Source organism: Hydra vulgaris, chromosome 08 (genome assembly GCF_038396675.1).
Source record: "Hydra vulgaris chromosome 08, alternate assembly HydraT2T_AEP".
NCBI lineage: Eukaryota > Metazoa > Cnidaria > Hydrozoa > Anthoathecata > Hydridae > Hydra > Hydra vulgaris.
The window spans coordinates 58,032,635-58,053,736 of record NC_088927.1 but is presented as its reverse complement, the minus strand read 5'-3'; the positions used below and the strand labels follow the sequence as shown (position 1 = coordinate 58,053,736).

At 26.8% G+C, this 21,102-nt stretch overlaps 1 protein-coding gene across 1 annotated transcript in view; it reads left to right on the top strand.

Annotated features, from left to right (window-relative positions):
• Window positions 1–3,850: 3,850 nt before the first annotated feature.
• Window positions 3,851–21,102, top strand: part of LOC101241177 (chromobox protein homolog 7) — a 32,456-nt gene continuing 15,204 nt past the window's right edge. The window contains exons 1-2 of the mRNA XM_065804013.1: window positions 3,851–4,509; window positions 4,972–5,015. Of these exons, the coding sequence (XP_065660085.1) occupies window positions 4,444–4,509; window positions 4,972–5,015 (110 nt within the window). The 5' untranslated portion in view covers window positions 3,851–4,443. The remainder of the gene's footprint in view (window positions 4,510–4,971; window positions 5,016–21,102) is intronic.

Here is a 21,102-nt window from a genome sequence, read left to right as displayed (position 1 = left end):
GTTGTCCCCTGCAAAACAAAAGTATTTTTCGTCATCGATGACTAGAAGCTATCTTGTGTTATAGAGTTGATTAAATAGTTTCCTGCTTCTTTTCTTTGCCTTTATTTGTTGTTCTATAGTGTATTTTGGAGTCTTTTTACGTTTTCTATATTTAATATTAATTTTTTTTAATTGACGACCAATTGTCGATTGATTTACACCGAATTTAATACCTATTTTTCTCTGACTGACTTCTTTTCGATTGTTGACAAGTCTCATAATTCGGCTTTCTTTTCTTTTCGTCCAGGATGTCGGACGACTAGGGTGCTTTCTATCAGAAAACGATTGAACAGTTTCAAGTCTTTTTAGGTTATCATATATTGTACTTCGAGCAAATCCTTCCTTTTCAAAATGATTTACGATTTTTTTAATTTTTATATTAGGTTTATTTACAAAAAACATTTTTAGTCGCTTTCGAAAAGATTCTCGTTCAGCTGCATTTAACCTCAATTTAAATAATTGTGTTTCAAATATAAAAGTTTATATTTTATAGAACGTTTATGCCTACGCATAAAACCACAAAAACTAATCATTATGCTCAAATAATGAAATTGGGATTTGTCCGATAACTTCCGCATCACCCGTTAGTAAGACCTTTTTCAGTTCAGCAATAAGGCATATTGTAAAGCGCCTGCCTTCAGATAGAGGTCGCGAAGTTTTCTCGTTAAAACCATAAGGCTAGCAATTTTGGCAGAAGCAGGCAATAAAAATTTAGAATCCAAGGTATTAACTAACTTTCTAAAACTTGCATTATCCACCAATGTCACTGGATTACATGTTGCAATTATCATTTGAATAAGAGAGTTTAGTCGAATTTTATGCTCATGTAAATTAGTAGGCCATGCGGTATTCCTAAGATTAATGCATTGAAACAACATCTGGTTCTGATTTAAGGACGATTCTAAAAGAGTGGGTCCAATTTCATCCACTGCTTTTCTCTTTCATTCACTGCTTTTCTCTTTATCCCTGTATGCTTTTTTTCACTTAATTTCTTTAATTCCGACGCTTCCAGCTCAACGTGTACAGACTTATGGTTTCTTGCTAAATGAAGCTAGACAAAAATAAGTATATTTGTATAATTTTTTGTTTGTATATTTATATTTTACTTATCTATCTGTTTATCGACTTATGTATAAATAAGTTCGTATACGTCATTGAATATTTACTCTTTAATGATAAAAATGAGTCGTTTGTTTCAAAATAAAAACAATTCCTCTAACAGATAAACTAACCTTAAGGTTTGTTGGGTTCTTTCCACACAACCTTGTGTTGCATACTTTTTCAACATCAAGTAAGACTAAACATTCTGATTTGTCGGATGACGCATCGTAATTAAACCATTTCCATGCTGAACTATTCCTCTTCCTACCAGCACAAAGTTTACACAAACTCATCGCGTAGTTGTGTTTGTCTTTCAAATTGTTTTTTTTTAGTTTGAATAAATATATTCGAATAAATATATTCAAACTATATGATAACTAAACTTATTTGAACTTAATTGAATAAAACTCAATTAAGTTCGAATAATATATCATAATAATGTATTATAATATAATAATTATATATATCAAACAATTCAACTTGTTTCAAAACTAGAACGAAAATATTTTCGTATTAAAATAATTTTTGATTCAGTTTTTATTCCGTTCGAAAATTTATAATTACCTTTTTTTATTCTGTTCCCGTTCCTAAAATTAATTTCGTTCTAATTTTCGTTTTCGTAAACGAAAGGCTTTTTTTTTCGTTCTCGTTTTCGTTCTCGTGCACGAAAATATCACTGTATAGCTGTGTTAATGGGTATTTATTTAATCTATATATAGTAAGACATAGGATATTACATTATATAGAACTCCAACGCTTCTAGCAATTTTGCAAAAACATTATCAGTTCCAACATAAGTTTTTATTTATTGTAAGAGTTTTGTAACTTTTTTGTTTTTATGATTGTACTATCAATAAAAAGGTCAGGAAAGAAATTTTAAGTTTTCTTTTTTTTTTCTTTCAGAAGTTGGATAAGAAAGTATTTATTTTGTTTTAACGGTATTTCGAGACAATCAATTTTTTTGAACCAATATAAAATTTTTTTTAGTTTTTCAGTCATATTATATGCATTTGTGTTAATAGAATAAATTCGTATCATCCGCATAAATTATGGTCGTTAAATTAGAAGCTTTATAAAGATCATTTATATACATATATATATACATATATATATATATATATATATATATATATATATATATATATATATATATATATATATATATATATATATATATATTAAAAATAAGAATATACACATAATATACTATACAATATTATATACATACATATTATAAGTATATATGTATAACATGTATGTATAAAATACATACTTGTTATACATACATACAAATAATATGTAAATATATAATATTGTTATATATATAACAATATAATATACAAATATAATATTGTTATACATAAAACAGTATAATTGTTATGTATTTAAATATATCATGTATATATTATATTATAATATATACATGTATGTATATAATATATGCACACATGCATACATACATACACACATGAAATAATGCTTAAGTCTCTGCTTTGAATAACCTTTTTTTCTAATTTTTCTTAGTTTTTTTTTTTTTTTTCAGTGAGAGATTAAAAGTTTAAAAATATGAAGGTTCGATAATGTCAAAAACAGAATCAAGTACATTGACACTATTTTGGTTTATACCTTTTTTTTTAGACTTTTAAAAGCGTTATGTAATTTAATTTGGTTTAAATTAGGCTCGTCCATAGTTATATCAATTGCTGTAAGATATGAGTTTAAAATTTTTTTACCAAATGGTATTTTTGCTGCATAATTTGACCAACATCAAAGAAATATCTAAAAATCAATTTAATGTTATAGTGGTTCCTTAAAATTTATGAAATTCCTTTTAAAAAGAATTACATGACAATTGTTATCAAATGCTTTTTCCAAATCAATGAATATGCTAAAGGAGAAGGTAGGGGGGGGGGGCTATTACTTATACAACAATAAACTTAAAATTAACATATTTTAGCATATTTTTTAATTGTAACATAAAATCATAATTAAATATTTGATAAATAAAGTTTTTAAATGTTTAATTAGAACTGTTAGTTAATACTTGGAAAAAACACATTTTTTAAAGTTAGAACTATTTGAAAAATTACAAAAATTTTTGATAAAAGTGTTGAGCACTTTGGTTGATAACAATGGTTACACAAACCATTGTCACTATATATGAACAAGTATAAACAAGAATAGCCTTAACCCATCAAAAAAATTATATAAAATAAATTTCTTTAGTAAAAAAGCATGGGATATAAACAAAATATGAACATTTTACTTTGTTATTGTTTATAACATTTTATTTTGTTAAGAGAAAAAAAGATCTATTATTAAAATGTACGAAGAAAGTTATGAGGATCTCTACTAAAATCACTACTTTATTAAACTTGTTTTTTTGGTCATGTCCGTAAAATATAATTTTTCATTTCTCTTTGTAAGCCTTTAATGTCTTTTTATAAAACCTTTCGGTTGTCTTTTTTTGTAAAACCTTTCGGTTACCTTTTTTTGTCTTTCTCCACGTATTCGTATTAAATATATTTAAACCCCGGAATGAATGCTGGTTCCTGTCGGTCTCCCTCACTGATCTCAAAATATAACTATTTATATTTTGATAATATAACTATTGAGATCAGTGGCCTCCCTCACTTATTCATAGACAACTCGTCCGCCGAGAACCAAGGCCGTATGTCCATCTTTTGCGTTTCCGAGAAAATCTCGTTTCAAAATTTAATTTGTAAAGACTTTCTGCCAGAATGTCTGACAAATTTTCTAAATATTTTTAAAAATTTTATCATTCTCGAGACTTAATTTATTAGACACATATTCCATTGATTCTTGATTATTTATTAATATTAAATAGAAAAAACAGAAAATGTGGACACTTGGTTCCGTGCTGACTAACTGTAGTATCCATTTTTATAAATAATAATAATAATAATACTTTATGAAATCCTGAATTAACGAAATATAAATCTTGATACAATTTTTGTTTTGAAGTTTTCTGTGCAATTTTACATTAAATTTACAATAAATAATTTTTTATATAATATTTACATTAGTTTAAGAAAAATATTTTCTTAAATATTTTGTTTTACCCTGTCCCCATACTTTAATTTATACTTAAACAGTGTAAAACGAATTACGAGGTTAAACTAATTAACTTTAGGCTAAGTTTGAAGGTTTTTTTTTTTTTTTATTTACCTGAAAACAACATGGTTGTTTTTGCAACTAAAATTAACATAAAAAAGATCTCAATAATATGTTAATATTTTTAGTTTAACATTCTGGTGTGCGCCTCAAATACAGATATCTTAAATGCCTAAGGACACTGGCCCTGGAGTTTTTGCTGCTGAAAAGATATTGAAAAAGAGATATAAAAAGGTACAGTTACTATATTAAAGCTATGATAAACATATTAATGTAATCAAGCATAAATAATTGTCTAAAGTTTAGACAATTATAACTTTTATAATTATCATATTCCAAATACAGTATTTTTTTGAGAATATCTTGTAACCTAAAAATAATATAAACAATTTTTTCTAAAACTAAGCGGCTTTATTTTTATTTCAAGTTACCTTAATTTTGTATTAATAATTTTTTACACTACAGATAGTTTATTATATTTAAAGTTTGCATAGTTAATTAGTATATAATTTTATTTAATAACTTTAAATAAATATTTGTGCTTTAGAAAATATTTTATTTTATCAGGATGTTGTTTTTTATTAAATATTATATGAATTGATATAGTTTAATATGTGCAAGTTATTAATGTTTAAAAGGTAATAATAAAGTTTAAATATAAATAAATTTGTTTTTAGTTGCTCATTATTTTTTCAGGGGCGAGCTGAGTATTTAATAAAATGGCAAGGTTATTCAGCTAAGTATGATTTTCTTTTTTAACTAAGTATTTCAAGTATTTTCCATATTTAAAGTTCATTTTTAAAAGTCCTGTTAAATATTTTCCCACATCTCGCTGTGTACATGATGTATATATATGTATATATATATATATATATATATATATATATATATATATATATATATATATATATATATATATATATATATATTTATATATATATATATTTATATATATATATACATAATATATATATATATATATATACATATATATATATATATATATATATATATATATATATATATATATATATATATATATATGTATATATATATATTTATGTATACATATATATATATATATATATATATATATATATATATATATATACATATATATATATATATATATATATATATATATATATATATATATATATATATATATATATATATATATATATATATATATATATATATATATATATATATATATGTATATATAAGAAAATCTTTGGTTTGCCAAAGTTTTTATTTATACTTCTTATGTTTATGCATATTGCCTTATTTTCATTAGGTTGAATTTTTAAAATGCTGCAAAGTATTTACATTTAAATCTTTTAAAATATTTTAGACATAAATATTGCTATCACAGTTTAGAAAGGGGTTCTGGTATATGTGATCGTTTGCAGCAGGAGGGGAGAGGTTAAGAAATGACAAATATTGGGTGACATGCTTTATGACTGACCCCCCTTAAATGCATTTACAAACAGTCTGTTTTACTAAAACAAAAATAAAAAGGGTTTTATGTTTGAACCTTTTTTAGAACAATTAACTGATTTTTTTAATATATATTTTTTATATTAGGAGAATAGCAAATAAATCTTTTTTTTATCATGCTACAATGAGAAAAACAGTAACTTTCGGAAGCATAAAAATGATTTAAGTTAATTAATTTTAGTACTACAGGTATATTTTAAATAAACTTTTATGTGTCTATATCAACATTCATTTGCTAAGAGCTGACGAAAAAGTGAATGAATTTTGACTTTTCATTTTCCACCGTGGAATTGCCTATATATATATAAATCAACTAAAACAAAACTCTTCAAACTAAAATGCTTAGTTTATTTAATTTACACATTAAAAACCATTTCATTCTTTGTTTTAACATTTGTACTTTTTTTTTGTTTTTATGTTTCAAAAGATAAACATTTAAAAAAAACAAAAGTTTATTAATACTTATTTTAAAAATTCATTCACAATTTTTTATTTTTTAATAAAGTTTATTATAAAAAATACACACTTAAACAATTTATATATTATGAATTAAAAAAAAATATACAACTGTCAATTAGACTTTATAAAAAAACCATTATCAGTAAATTGTCACTTTATTTAAAAGGATTTTGCTAATATAAAAACATTTGTTAAGAAGATTTGATGCAATTTATTTCATTTAAGGTATAATTCAGAGTATTTTTGGTTCAGTGCGTTTTTAAAATGATTTTTGAAATAGCCGCGGTCAAATTGTCAAAGCAATATGTAATTTGCCTGGTCATATAAAGGCGTGCGATTGCAAATCTTCCTGTGAAAGATTGCATAAAAAAAGTGCTTCCACTACCAAATGAATAAAGGCAATTAGGATGAAGGGTCATAAACAATTTTAAGAGTTAATAGGGAAAAAAAACTGTTCCCCTAGAAGAACTATCACTGGAAGATCACGGCACGATACCGCTTATAATCAAATTATTGGTCGCTGTCTGTTCCTGGCAGAATCCATTGAAAAGAGACGAGAACACATTAAGCAAAATGAGAAAGAAGTAACAAGTTTATGGGAAAAGAAATTAAATTTTCAACCTTTATCAATTTAAGTTGTACAGGCAAAACTGGATTAAGTGTTAAAGAAGTACAATAAATGTGTAAAACAAAGAAAATATGAATTATTGAATAAAGTTTTTGATGTAATAAAAAATATGATGAATAGCTCAGCAGTGAGGATAAAAGGTATATCATTTTCAGATTAAAAGTAAAGGACATTTACATAGACATGGGTATACAACAGGAAGGCTGCTAGTTTAAAAATCCAACTCCATCTAAAGGAAGAAAAATGTCCTTGATGCCTACTTCAACAACAGCAATGACAATTTTGACAGGCATGTGTTGACAGTAATCTTAAGATGAAATTGACATTCAGATAATTTCACAATCTGGTATATTCAGATAAACTATTAAAGCAGCTATTTAAAGAAGTGTTAAAGAAAATAGAAAGCATTTAGAAAGCTGGTTACTGCACTTTGATGGTAAATGTATTAGTCACCAAAAGGTGTTATTGTTGAAGAATAAACAAAGAAAAGTTAAGTTACAAGCATTAGATTTACCAGACAGAAAAGCAGATACTATATATTAAAGGTATAGAGTGTTCCCATGGGTCGCATGACTTTTTAAATGTTGCCATTATGAGAAGATATACAAACTGCTTGAGATAATAATTTTATTGCCATTTTAAGTAGTTTTAATAAGATTTTGCCAACGTGGTGTAAATAATCAATATTTTTTATGATTTTAAAAATCAATATCATGTTAAATAACTATATTTACTGTAAAGAAATAAAAAATCTTATGACAAAAAACTAGATCTGCCTTCAAAAAATAAAACTTCAAAAACTTCTTATCAAAGGCATAGATCCTTACTCAATGCAAAATTTAGCCAATTTAAAAACAATGAAGAAAATATCCAGCTGTAACTTATGCTAATTTTTTAATTATTTATTATTTTCGCCAAGCTTTTATGCAGCTGAGGATATGAAGGCCTATAAATGTTTGAAAACCTATAACCAAGTGTTAGGTTATACACTTTTAAGCTTTTATAGCATTTTTATAAGGTTTGGTCAGGAATATAGAAATTATTAGCACAATAAGTTTGCAAGTTGTCAAGGGAAAGGTAAGAAATAATATATTGCAGTAGTGTACAGTTGCTTTTAAAGGGCTTCCAGAAATATTGTTTCAATAATTCTATGAGAAGAAAATTTTTTACATTTAAAGTTAAATTTTTTGCATTTTAAAGAAGACAATTTTTTTTAGTTACATATTTATGATGACATTTTAACTATTCAACATAATAATGTGTTAACATTTTGAAAGTCATCACATTAAAGTTTGTTTTATGTTTTTTTTATTACTTATTAGATCAAAATAAAATTGTTTTTGCGTTAAATTGCTTAAAAATTAAAATATTAGTTTATTTTTACGTATTATGTTTAATTATGTTAATATTAATGCCTTTGTTTGTCATAATATGAGTGTAGATAATTAATGTAAATGTATATTATTAGGGTTGCCAGCAAGTTTTCATGTTCATTTTCCATGAATTTTCCCTGACTCATAAAAGTTATTTGATTTTCTGATAAAATCAATCAAAATACCTTGACCTTAGCAAAATTTATTTAATTCTCTGACTTTTGCAGGATGTCCAGCAATCTGCTTTTCTATAAAGTAATTTACAGAGAAGCATTTTTTACAGATTAAAAATTTAAGTATATTTAAAGGAGGGTAATAATTCTAATATTTAATAATTTTACAATATAAAATATTTCACGTATGATCGTATTAAGTTTCAAAAGAATTTCGAAAAGCAAAGTTTAAAATGTTTATAAGAATTTTGTTATTTTTATTTTACAAAAGCAATCTGAGTTTAAAATTTGCAGAAGAACTAATTTAAATTTAATGAAAAGAAATGCAAAAAACACTTTTTTGTGTGATTTTATATAATAAACTTATGAATGTATTCTTATAAATTTTTAATGTTTTCTGCCCACAATTATGCCCACAATTTTTACAAAAAGATGTGACATTGAACAGCAAGTTATCTAAAAGTATTACTTTTTAGAAATAATAAATAATCATTTCTTATAAACTTTCAAGTGTTATTTAGCTATCCTAAGAATAATCAATAAATCTGCTTATGAATACTCTACAGAATCTGATAACCTAATGTACAACATGGTTTTGTTGAATGTTTTGTTTATTGCAAAATATGCTTAGAAATTGAATGTCTGTCTTCATTTAGAAGAAAAGCTAATACAAAAGTTCTTAATATATCAAAGAAATTAAAAAAAAAATTCTTATCCTTAAAAAGTTACTTTTATAGAAATTTTATAGCAAACCTGAATAGTTTGAAAGTTATATTTTATTATTTCAAGGTTTTATTTGCTACTGTCACATCAGTTCAAAAGATTATGGTATGATTAGTTGTACCAATATACATTGTGAAATTAAATGTTTCCATAACTGTTTGAAAATTAAAAATCTCGAATGGTTTTGATGGGAATGCAAACAAAAAACCAACATTCTTAAAGTAAAAAAAAGCATGCTGCAAAAGAAAGTAATTGTATATTGCATCAGCTATTAAACAAAAATATTGAATTTATATATATATATATGTGTATATATATATATATATATATATATATATATATATATATATATATATATATATATACATCTATACATATATACATATAGAGCAATTCCATGACCGTCTCACAAAAAATGAAAAAATTAAACCAAGCCAATATACATAACACTATATATCAGTAGAAAGCTCTTCTCTTTCAAAAAATATATAGCTTGTTATAGTATGCCGCTATCATAAAAAATTATATCGGCTGAAACAGAAGGTAAAAATAAACGTTTTTGCGATAATTTAATTCATTTTTTATTGCCAAAGTTCAATTGAACCTATAAAAAATTCAAAAGCTGTCTTGCTCATTGTAATTAGGTTTTTAGCTGCACTAATCATTGCTACTTATGATAAAAACATACTTATTGCCAGATGAATTCAGAAAACCATTTATTTTAATCAAATATTATTACTACTATTGTCACTCTGTGACATGTCACGCTGTGACAATTAGGGTACCAATAGTTTTATTTCTAAGGCAACCATTAAAACTTATGATTTCAAAATTCTAGTGCAATGAGAACTCAATCTAGTACATCTAAAAAAAATGTTAACATTTTAAAAAAAATAATTAGGTCAAGTTATTTTTAGAATCTTTTTATGTCATGCCATGATGTCACATTGTGACAATTTTTGACAAAATTTAAAACAAAATTTAAAACTGCTAAACCGAAACCACAATTGAGTTTTTATCAACTTCAATGACCCAGATTATTGTGTGACCAACTTTCTTTAATGTTTTCTACAAAGACTATGAAATATAGGTATGTTTTGCATAGGCAACATTTGGAGGATGAATGCTTAGCTATCCTTGAGGCTCTCTTTTAGAATACATAGGGCCTCTCTAAGGGATAGTTAAAACTCCATTGAGCCTTAGATGTAATACCTGCGTCTCCATAACTACTGTGTTGCTTTTTTTAAATCTTTCAAGGGTTTAACATGCCTCTTACTCATGCTGAATGTCAAAAGAAAAATTGTGAAAGGCAGTTAGAAAAATTTGGCTTAAAAGCATTTGAAGAAAAAGAATCAAAAAGGAGAAAAGAAAAAAGACTTGCTAAATTGGAGGCTCAGTGAGAAGAAAAAAGGCAACAAAAGAGAAAGAGCAGACAAAAAATAGCAGAATCAAAATTTGTAGCTGTTAAATCATCCCCCTACAAATCTGTGAGCACTCTTGGAAAAGCTGTTAAGAGAGCCAAGTCAGCACTACCAAAATCACCCAGAAAGAGGGCTAAAGTTGTACAAAAACTTTAAACAAAAATGAATGAAATCCCTAGCCCAGAAAAAATACTTAGTGAAAATGCATTACAGGCCTTTCGCATTTTGCTTGCGAAAAGGCGATTTGCCTACGCGTTCAGCAGTTTTGTGTTACGCAAAAACTTATATCTTTTAGAATATTTTTAATTATCTTTTGATATTGTTTATGTGACGTTTATTCTGAAGAAATAAAGTTGTAAGTAAAAGCATTTAATCGCAATTGTAAACTAATAGATTTTTTGTTAAAGAAACAGTTTGTTTAATAATTTTTTTTATTGTTGATAAAAATTAGTCAAAAAAAATAAAGTGTTTTAAGTTTTATCTTAAGGAATTAAATATATAAATTCCTTTTAAATGTAAAAATTATTTTTTGCCATAGTTTAAAAAATGCACGATTTATTTTAATGTAAATATTTTATTAATAAGATATTTTGTTTATTGTTAATTCAATAACGTAAAGTTTTAATGACGTTCGTTTAATTTATGAAAATAAATCATGATCACAAATATGTTATCGGTAACTGATAAATAACAAAAAAACTCTTTATTGTTTAAAACATTATTAAAAAGAGTTCACAAATTAAATAAAAAAAAATTTATTAACAGTTAATAAAATAATCAAAAACCAACTGTAAAATCATAAGAAAATAAACAAACATTATTTTACGTTTCATGAAATGAATATTTTTTTCAAAATAAAATTTAGTTCATATTTGAAAAAAATAATAAAAATGATTTATTAAATAAGAACTTAGATTTTATTTGTAACTTTTGTTCTAGTGAGAAATAAACTAACTGTTTGTATGATTTTTAACGCGTTAATAAAATAACTTTAATTACAATGCGGTACTTGAAAAGACGCTAGTGGCGCAATATAACTTCTAACAATGCAAAATATATTTCCTGAGTTGAGTTACTTAAATATGCACTACGCGTTTTCGCTACGCAGCGAAATCTCGTAACAAGGCCTGCATTAGATGCTATAACTGTAAAATTGTTTATTGATTTTTACCAGCGTGATGATATATCCAGCCAAGCACCTGGTAAAAGAGACACCATTGTGGTGAGATTAAAGAACAAGAAAGAAACTGTGCAAAAACGTAATTTGTATATGAATGTTAATGAAGCTTTTGCTGTTTTTAAAGGTAATTTTCCTGAAGAATCAGTTGGAAAATCAAAGTTTGCTAGTTTACGCCCACTACATGTGCTTTTGTCTAGTTCAATGTTAAGAAATGTTTGTTGTTGTCAACAACATAGACAAACATTTCTTAACATTGAACTAGACAAAGCATTCAACAACAAAATACAATCCTTATCCTAGAAGCCCTGCACAAGTTTGATTCAAATTTTCCATTGTATTCACATAAATTTTCTCTTAGCATTGTATGTCATGGTGAAAAAGACATTTGTTATAATAATATGTGCACAACATGTGAAGATGCTGCAAAGTTTCATAATCTATTAGTTTTGAATGAAATTGACAATATTAAATGCATTACATGATACCAATGGGAAAAAGTTTCAGTTGGTAATGGAAAAGAATATATTTAAAAAATTGAAAAAAAGGGAAGAGTTGATAATCTGTACAGCACTTTTTCAAAATCTTTACAATCATTTCTTTGGCATTATTTTATTAAACAGAAACAATCAAAGACATATCATGATCATAAGGTTCAACTTCAAAGTAATCCAGACGCAGCTGTTTTTCAAGTAGATTTTGCTGAAAACTTTTCAATTTTCTGGCAAGACGAAGTGCAGTTTAGCACATTGGCACAAGAAGCAAGTTACTGCGTTTACTGCTGTATTTTGGTACCAAAATTCATGCTCATCAGCTGTCATAATTTCAGATGATTTAAGCCATTGAAAAGAATCTATTCTTGCATTTGTTTATAATTTATTATCTAACCAAATTGAATCAAGTGTTAAAATACTACAGGTTTGAACAGACGGGCGGAGTAATCAACCCTAGTTGATTACTTGGTAAAATACCCTGGTTGGAAGAACAGCATGATTTAAAATTATTCTGGAACTTTTTTGCTGCTTCACATGGGAATGGACTGGTAGATGCTATTGTTTATTTTATTGGGACCGTTAAAAGAATAGCAATGCAAAAAATAATCCAGAAAAAATTTATGATAACTGATGCCGTAACTTTTCATGAAGCTGTTAAAAATGAGACTAATTTCAATGTCTATTTTGTTTCTATGGAAGATATTTTAAATACAATAAAAAAATTTAAAATTGATGAGTTATTTACAAAAGCACCAGCAAAACCAGGAATATTTGCAGCGCACATAATTCAAAACAATAATGGGAAAATAGAAATACAACCTTCTTCAAGTGCCAAGTATTTAGTGAAACATTTTACGTCTTCAGATAAAATTACCTAAAAACTTTAAGATGTTGTATATATGACAGCAATATAATATGGATGCAATTTGACACTGATATAGTATGGCCGTATTCTGAAGATTACTATGTAAGAACTATTTTTATGAAGATGTAATTATATATTTATCTTATACTACTCTCAACTAAGTTTTGAATTTATTAAAAACAGCCCATTAACCAGGTTTATAATTACCTAAATGTGTCTGGTCACGCTGTGATGTTTACCACTAGTTAATTAAAGGTGTGCCTGTTTGAAATTTAATTTAAAAAAATGTAATTTAGCTATAAAACTTGTAAGAGTAATGTCTAAACTTTTTGTTTAATGCCAAGTTAATAATTCAGTTGATCTATATTAGCTGAATCGTGGTGTTGATCTAAAAACTAAAAAACAGTAAGAAAATTTTGGTGATATTTTCTTGCATGAATGAGAGGCTAATTTATCCACTCAAATTTTTTTTCTTGTTTTTTGTAGCACCTAATATGAGCTAACTAAATAGCAAAGAAAATTCTTTTTATATCTATTTTAATATTGAAATATTAAAGGCTTAAGATAAAAAAAAAGATGGTTGTCACGCTGTGGCAGTCGTGGAATTGCTCTATAAACATATACAGGCCTTCTTTTAAGCGTAAAGTGACATGTCATTTACGCATTGACATGCCATTTAGCATGACATGTGACATGCCATTTACACATTACATATTGAGCCATTTAATGTAAGTAGTAAGCCATTTAAGTCCTGACACATTTTATCAATTTTTAATATTTTAAACAAGTCTAAAGATATTGTTTAAGTTTGTATGATAATTATGTAAAAAAAGTGTAAATGACAATTGCATTTGATATTAGCACTATTTACAAATGTAATAAGTTAAGAAAAAACAAAGAAATTTTTTCATTTTATTAACCTAACTTTACCAATAACAAATGGCGTGTAAAAAAGGATTCATAAAAGAAATTTAATAATAAAATTTTTTTTTAACTAACAACATATCTGGCCACTGTCAATGCAACAGACAGCTTACCACTATTTTTCATATTTAAGGGAACAAAGATTTCAGATGCATATAAATTTCCTTTGGGTACAGATATACATTGCAGTAAAAGCGGATATACTAATCAAGAGACCTTTATTGACTTTTTACTTCATTTAATGAGTTTCGTACAAAGGTGGATGGGAAAAAAGTATTTTCATTTTTGGATGGTCACAAAAGTCATTTGGCTATTGATGCAATTGAATTAGCAATAGAGATGGAAATTGAAATAATTTGCATTCCACCTCATAGTACACATTGCCTCCAACCACTTGATACACATGTCAATAAAGTAGTAAAATAGATGTGGTCTAAGGCCTTGTCTAATTACTTAGCTGAAAATTATATTTCTTTGCCTTGTTGCAACTTTCGTATTGTTTTTAACAAAATATGGTCCAACATACAAAAAGAGGATTGATTGTAAATCCCTTTTACTATTGTGATTTGCACCCTCTAAGAAATGCAATAAAAGACTTTGAATACAAAAAACAGTGGTGTTTAATAAAACAACAATTCACCAGGGAGACCCAAATTTATCTATTTTAAGGACTATTGTACCTTCTCCTAAAATAAAAGCATAACTATTTACTCAAAATGCCACATTGCTATTATTACATCGCCAGATATAAGACTTAAGAATTAAGTTCTACGTCAGAGTTAAGTTTATAAAGAAACCACTAGCTAAAAAGGCTGCAATCAAAAATGTGGTCGGTGTTAAACAGAAGTCATAAAAAGATCAAGATAGATCAGAAGGGTACATTATTTTGCCCCCTTTTTAAAAATTTTTATCTAAGGTATCTATCCCTATTTTATTTCTTTTCCTATTGATGTACATAGATGTTTTCCAAGTTTTTATAATATTTGGACATGATCTAGGTATCCCAAGCAACACTTGTAGTTTTACCATAGCGAACTATTACCAGGATGTACATATTGTACAATATTGAACACATTATGCATAAGAATCATTTTATCATTATGGTTTAGTCATTATCTTATAATTTATAATGCTACATTAGTCAATATCCATCATCTCCAGAAGCACTTAACAGATTAAAAATGTTCTATTTATGTTATTATATAGTAACCAGTAGTGAAACACTAGTATAGTAGTGATCGAACTATTACCAGGGTGTGCATTACAATGTTGTTTACAATATGCATTATATTGTTTAAAGTAATTTACATTTACGTTGTACATGATGTCACCAATGCTCACCATTGTCACGGTATTGTCACTCGTAGGTTGACTTGTGTTTGCCCAGATTAAATTGTATGTGGCGTTCGTACTCCGCAACTTGAAGCACGTCTTGCTAGTGTTCTTTAGTTTTTAATGCTGACAGAAAATCCAAGCTCAGCTTCACACCCCTCTCTGCGCTGTCATTAATGGCGTTGATTCAATGTTTGTAATTGCAGCTTGATAGTTGTTACGCTTGACATAAGTAATTAAGGTTCCCAGTGCATGCGATGGTACGCCAAGAAACTTGTAGAGAAAATCTTATTTGCATTCCTGACAAGAACTGCAAGGCGCTCCTGACTATTATTCTTATTTGTCAGTGATGGCATTTGTTTTGAATCCCAATGCAGAGTTGACAGCTTCAGAGCGACCCTTTGCTCCCTGCAAGCTGAAGCTATCTTCTGTCCAACCTTATGCTTTTACAGTCGATGATCGGTTTTCATTGACTGTAAAAATGACAAGTCTTCCAGATTTTTATCAGTTGTTCAGCATTCTGCGGCCACAGTTGAAATGTCTGCAGGACCTTTTTCATTGAAGCTAGCGTTGACCTGCTTGCGGATGGTATCACTCTAAATTTGTCATTGTCATCAAGCAGCTTTAACATTTTCTCGCATACTTTACGCTCATTGATTATGGGAATGTTTGCTTTTTTATAGAAAACTGTGATTTTTGCCAGCACCTGCTAGGTCAGATCCCACCGAGTATGGTTTTCGCACCTACCGTAATCATTAAGATGATACCTGATACATTGCAACACTTGCTGACATGTTGGAAGACATGCTTCAGTTATTTCCGTGTCTTCTCTATTGATCTTGTTGCCAAGACCAAATATCACAGACCACTTCCTTGTACTTTTCTTAGCAGAAGTTTTTTGGAGAATGTAGTTCCGATTGTATATCAGTGACAGTATCAGAAACATACGCAGACGTAGCAACTGCTTGTTGGTCATCTTCAATAGTAATAACTGAATGATTAGACATCCAAATTATCCATTTTCAATACATTAATCTAAAAATAATACTAATCAGTTATTGCACTGAGCATCTACAACAAGCATACAATGTTAAACAATATAGAAAACTATAATACATTCCTTCCCAGTCTAAATTAATTGATCCAAAAGACTACATACGTCATCAAATGTATATAATATACAATAACCTCAAAGCCCATTTTCTTTGAAACGGAGATGAGACACCTAAATATATTCTGACTTTTTAAATGTTTGCACAGGAACATTTTAAGCCTAGGACAAGACATTCTGAAATAAAAGGGGCAAAATGATGCAGCCTATAGATCAGTCAAAACAAAAATAAAAAAGTCTTTTTTCCAGCTTATTCTGATCACCCAAGTTCATCTAGTGGTTTTATTCTAAAAAATAACATTGATACAGACTTTTATTGTGTTTTTGCAGCTGTTTTGGGAGAAGCAAATGAGGAATGGCTTTATTGTTTAAGTTGCAATTTTGTGCCCTAGTGCAGTTAGATGGTTTTGATTTATGCTAGAATCATTATTTGATATTTTCTAGAAAAAATTTAACAATTTACATCCTTTTAGACATCAGGAAACTGAGTATAAAGATAATGACAAGATTGAATTACTTTCAGTAATTCTATTTTGTCGTTATCTGTAGACTATCAGTAGCTACTTTATTAATTCTACCTGTAACTATCTGTAGGAAGTGAGCGGGGCCCCGGCCCTGTCCTTGGCTAAAAATTAGGCTTTTTGCAAACCTGGCCCCAACAAAGTTATGAGATTTAGCAGGGGTTAAAAAAAATTTATAACACTTTTTCTATTATAATTTTATACTTACATATACTATTTATTAAATACTGGATTATATTTATATATTTTTAAACTCTAATTTACTACCAGCAAGATTGCAAGCAACCTTTATTAAGTTATGAGTTACTTTAAAATAGAGGATAGGTTAAAATACTAGGAAACAGTTAACTTAAGACTTAAAAAGTTGTAGTTTGTATAAAAAAACAACAACATGAAGATGTGTAATTTATAAGGTTTTATTTGATGTGCAAGGAAAAAAAATTAGCATGAAGGAACAGATACAGTAAAAGGATGCCACTTCTTGGATAAGAAGCCAAGTAAGAATAAGTTTTGATTTATTATAATAGAAATAATAGCTTGTTTGAGCATTGACCATGATAGTATTAGTAGAAAAAAAAGAAATGCAACCTTACAACAATGGGAGACTGACTTGCCAGGTAAAGCAGGTCTAACTACATTACCAATGTGCTTTTAGATTTTGTCTGAGAGTAAAAGGGTTGTTATTTGTCAATATAGGAATACCAACAATATTGCAATAATTTTTTTTGCAGTAAGTAATTGAGTTTTATTTTCTAACAAAAAATTGTGTAATCAAAAAGTAAAGATTTTTTGTCAAGACAAGAGTATTAAGTTGAGTTGTTAGCAAATAGAGCCACTTTAGATGTAAAATTTTCATGAAGATTGTTATTGTAGATAAGAAACATTACAGGAGCAAAGTTAGAACCTTTTGGTACCCTTTGTTATTTATTTAGATGCTGGCATACAATATCTTTTCATATTTATATAAACTTTAGTATTTATATGGTGTAGTATTTGCGGAAAGAGAAAATGATCAAATGGATGTGTAGTGTGACTCTAACAAGACAATAAATCATCAAACCTGACCCCGGTCAGATTTCAAGCCTGGTCACTAACTAGCTATCTATAGGCTATCAATAGTTCTATCTACATCACTTAGAGATATACTATTACTATATATATATTATCCTACTGATATCTCAAAAAAAAAAATTTTTATCTTAAGTAACCTGCCTTTACCACTAGTAAGGAATTTTGTCTATTGCCAAAAGTGACATACTTTTCAATTATTTTAGTTCTACCGACAAAATCACCGATTGATGAATTTGCCCCTCATGACTTGATGATAAAAAAAATCAAGTTATATGCAAATGTAACTTTAGAATTTGTTTTGATTCAATATATTAACAAAGTAGAGATCCTAATTTATAAAATTTATAAAAAAATGTTTTTAAATAAGAAAATTTTACTTATTTATATGCGAATTCATTTTGTTAAAGTGAAAACTGGCAAACTTTCTATAAATAGAGAAAGGCAGGGCCATTCCCTTTTTATAAAATTAGAAAATAACGATGTGACAATTGTTGAAGGTTGGCTGCAAGAGCAGGTCCAACTATCTTTACAATACATTTTTGCATCTTGTCTAAAAGAGAAAGAGCATCATTCAAAGATTTGCTCCAGATATGCCAACAGTATTCCATATAAAGGCTGGTTTGAGATTTATAGAGGTAAAGAATAGAATCTGGAGTAAAAAAGTGATAAGTACATTAAAAAGATGCAACCTTAGCAGATGCTAATTTAGCAATGGATTTGATATATGGTTTCCAAGAAAAAACAGAAGTAAGAGTTAATTAAGACAAAGGGTATATAAATCATCAAGTTCATTACTATTCATAAATATAGGAAGATCTAGACTGTTGCTATAATGCTTATCCAAAAAAAAATTGAGTTTTATCTAAATTAAAGTTCATTAACTACTGAGAGTTCCATGCTGTAGCAGAAGTGAGATCTTTTTAAAGCTTAAATGCCCCCTCCAAGTAAACAGAGAGTTGGCTTCTTATCAAGACAAGAGTAAGTGGTAGTACTTTTGCTTGCTACAGTATTAAAAAAAGCATTAGCTTTTTTTCATAAATTTATTTTCATCCAACTTTTTATTTAATTACATCTTGTGGCACATTATGTTTGGAATATTTCCTTGAAACAAAACTTTTACACAATATCAATGATTGGTTACCAAAAATTATCTTATCTATATATATAGTTACAATTTTAAATTTGGTTTAAACACGTGAGTTTTGTTAAGTTAATACATCTTAAAAGTTTTTTTTGAGTTTATCTGGTTTTTTTAATATTCTTATATACTTTTTGAACTATTTTAATTTATTTATACTATTTTTGTTCTCTTAAAAAATTGAACTTAAAAATATTACATCTATTTCACTGTAAACAAACATTTTTATTTTGCTGAAAAAGAAGTTTTACAAAGCAAATTAAACCAGGTTATTAAACTGCGGTTAGTAATTTGGTTTGAAAATCTGAAAACAATTTTCTTTACAATCATCACAGTTATTTTCATTGTTTTTTTTATGTTTTTTTTTTTTTGTAATTTAAAAAAAAACATTTTAAATCTAATATTTTAAATCTAATATAAATTTTGAATTAAAAATAAATTATTACTATTAAAATATTATTATAATATTTTATTAAAATATTTTATATCTGTATTGATAAGTTTTTAAATCTAATTAAATTTTTGAAAAAAAAATCTTAAAAACAATTTTCTTTACAATCATCACAGTTATTTTCATTGTTTTTTTTTATGTTTTTTTTTTTAATTTAAAAAAAAACATTTTAAATCTAATATTTTAAATCTAATATAAATTTTAAATTAAAAATAAATTATTACTATTAAAATATTATTATAATATTTTATTAAAACATTTTATATCTGCATTGATAAGTTTTTAAATCTAATTAAATTTTTGAAAAAAAAATCTTAAAAACAATTTTCTTTACAATTATCAAAATTACTGTCTTTGTTTCTTAATGTTTTCAAAAAATATTTTAGCTTTTATGTTAGACTTACCTTTAAATTTTATAAATTGTAAAAGATTTTGAAAATCTACTTTGAACTTTAATGCTGATAGAAACCAGTACTTTAAATAACCCAATGTAATTAAAACAACCTAATAAGAATAATAATTTTTAATGAGATATTGAGAAATATTGAGAAATATTTGAAAAATTAGATTCTCATTAAACAAAAGTAAACTTTATGTAACTTTTAGTAACAAACATAAAAAGAACAATTAATCTTTGATGTTTATTTTTAAACTTAATGAAAATCATTTATTTTGTTCCTCATTTATAATCCCAGGGTAGTAGGACTTTTTGGCAATGGTATTTTGATGAAAATCTTGATTCTTCATCAAGACTTTCTTTTAATAAGAAAAAATGTGGATTTTTTCTATCTGCGCATTAAGTGTATTTTACTATCACGTATTAAATGTATTCAACTATCTTTTTTCTTAACTTTTTTATTAAATTTAATTTGAATATCATGCATTAAATGTATTTTATAATCGATGGTATCTTCTTCAGCAATTTCAATATCGTAAAATGTATCCATGTTAGCTGAATTATCTGATGCTAAATAGATAAATCTTGCAACATAGAGAAACCATTTATATCTGCAGCAGTAATATTATAGAATCCTGCTAAAAAAATTTTGTCAAGATGTTTTAATTGCATGAAGTATATGCCACAATCTGCTATCCAATAATGTAGTCAAGACTGGGCGAGTTATTTTTACCATTACACCATTTGAAAAACTGCACAAGATATATTCACCATACACCTTTGAGTCATATTTAATATTTGTGGCTCATTATGCAACATATTAGAAAAGGCTGTCATTAAACATGAAATCAAGGATATATTCTGCTTTTTTCATATTTAGTCTATTAAGTGCAATTTCTTTTTAAATAAAGTCATAATATACCTATGTAATATACCTATGTAAGTGTTTATACCTATGTAAGTGTTTTTGCTTGTTTGTTTGTACCTGGTCTATTTTGTATTTGGAGCATCCAAAAGCTTTCGAAATTAAGTTCAATAAACACACAACAGTTTTCAGGTACCGTATAAT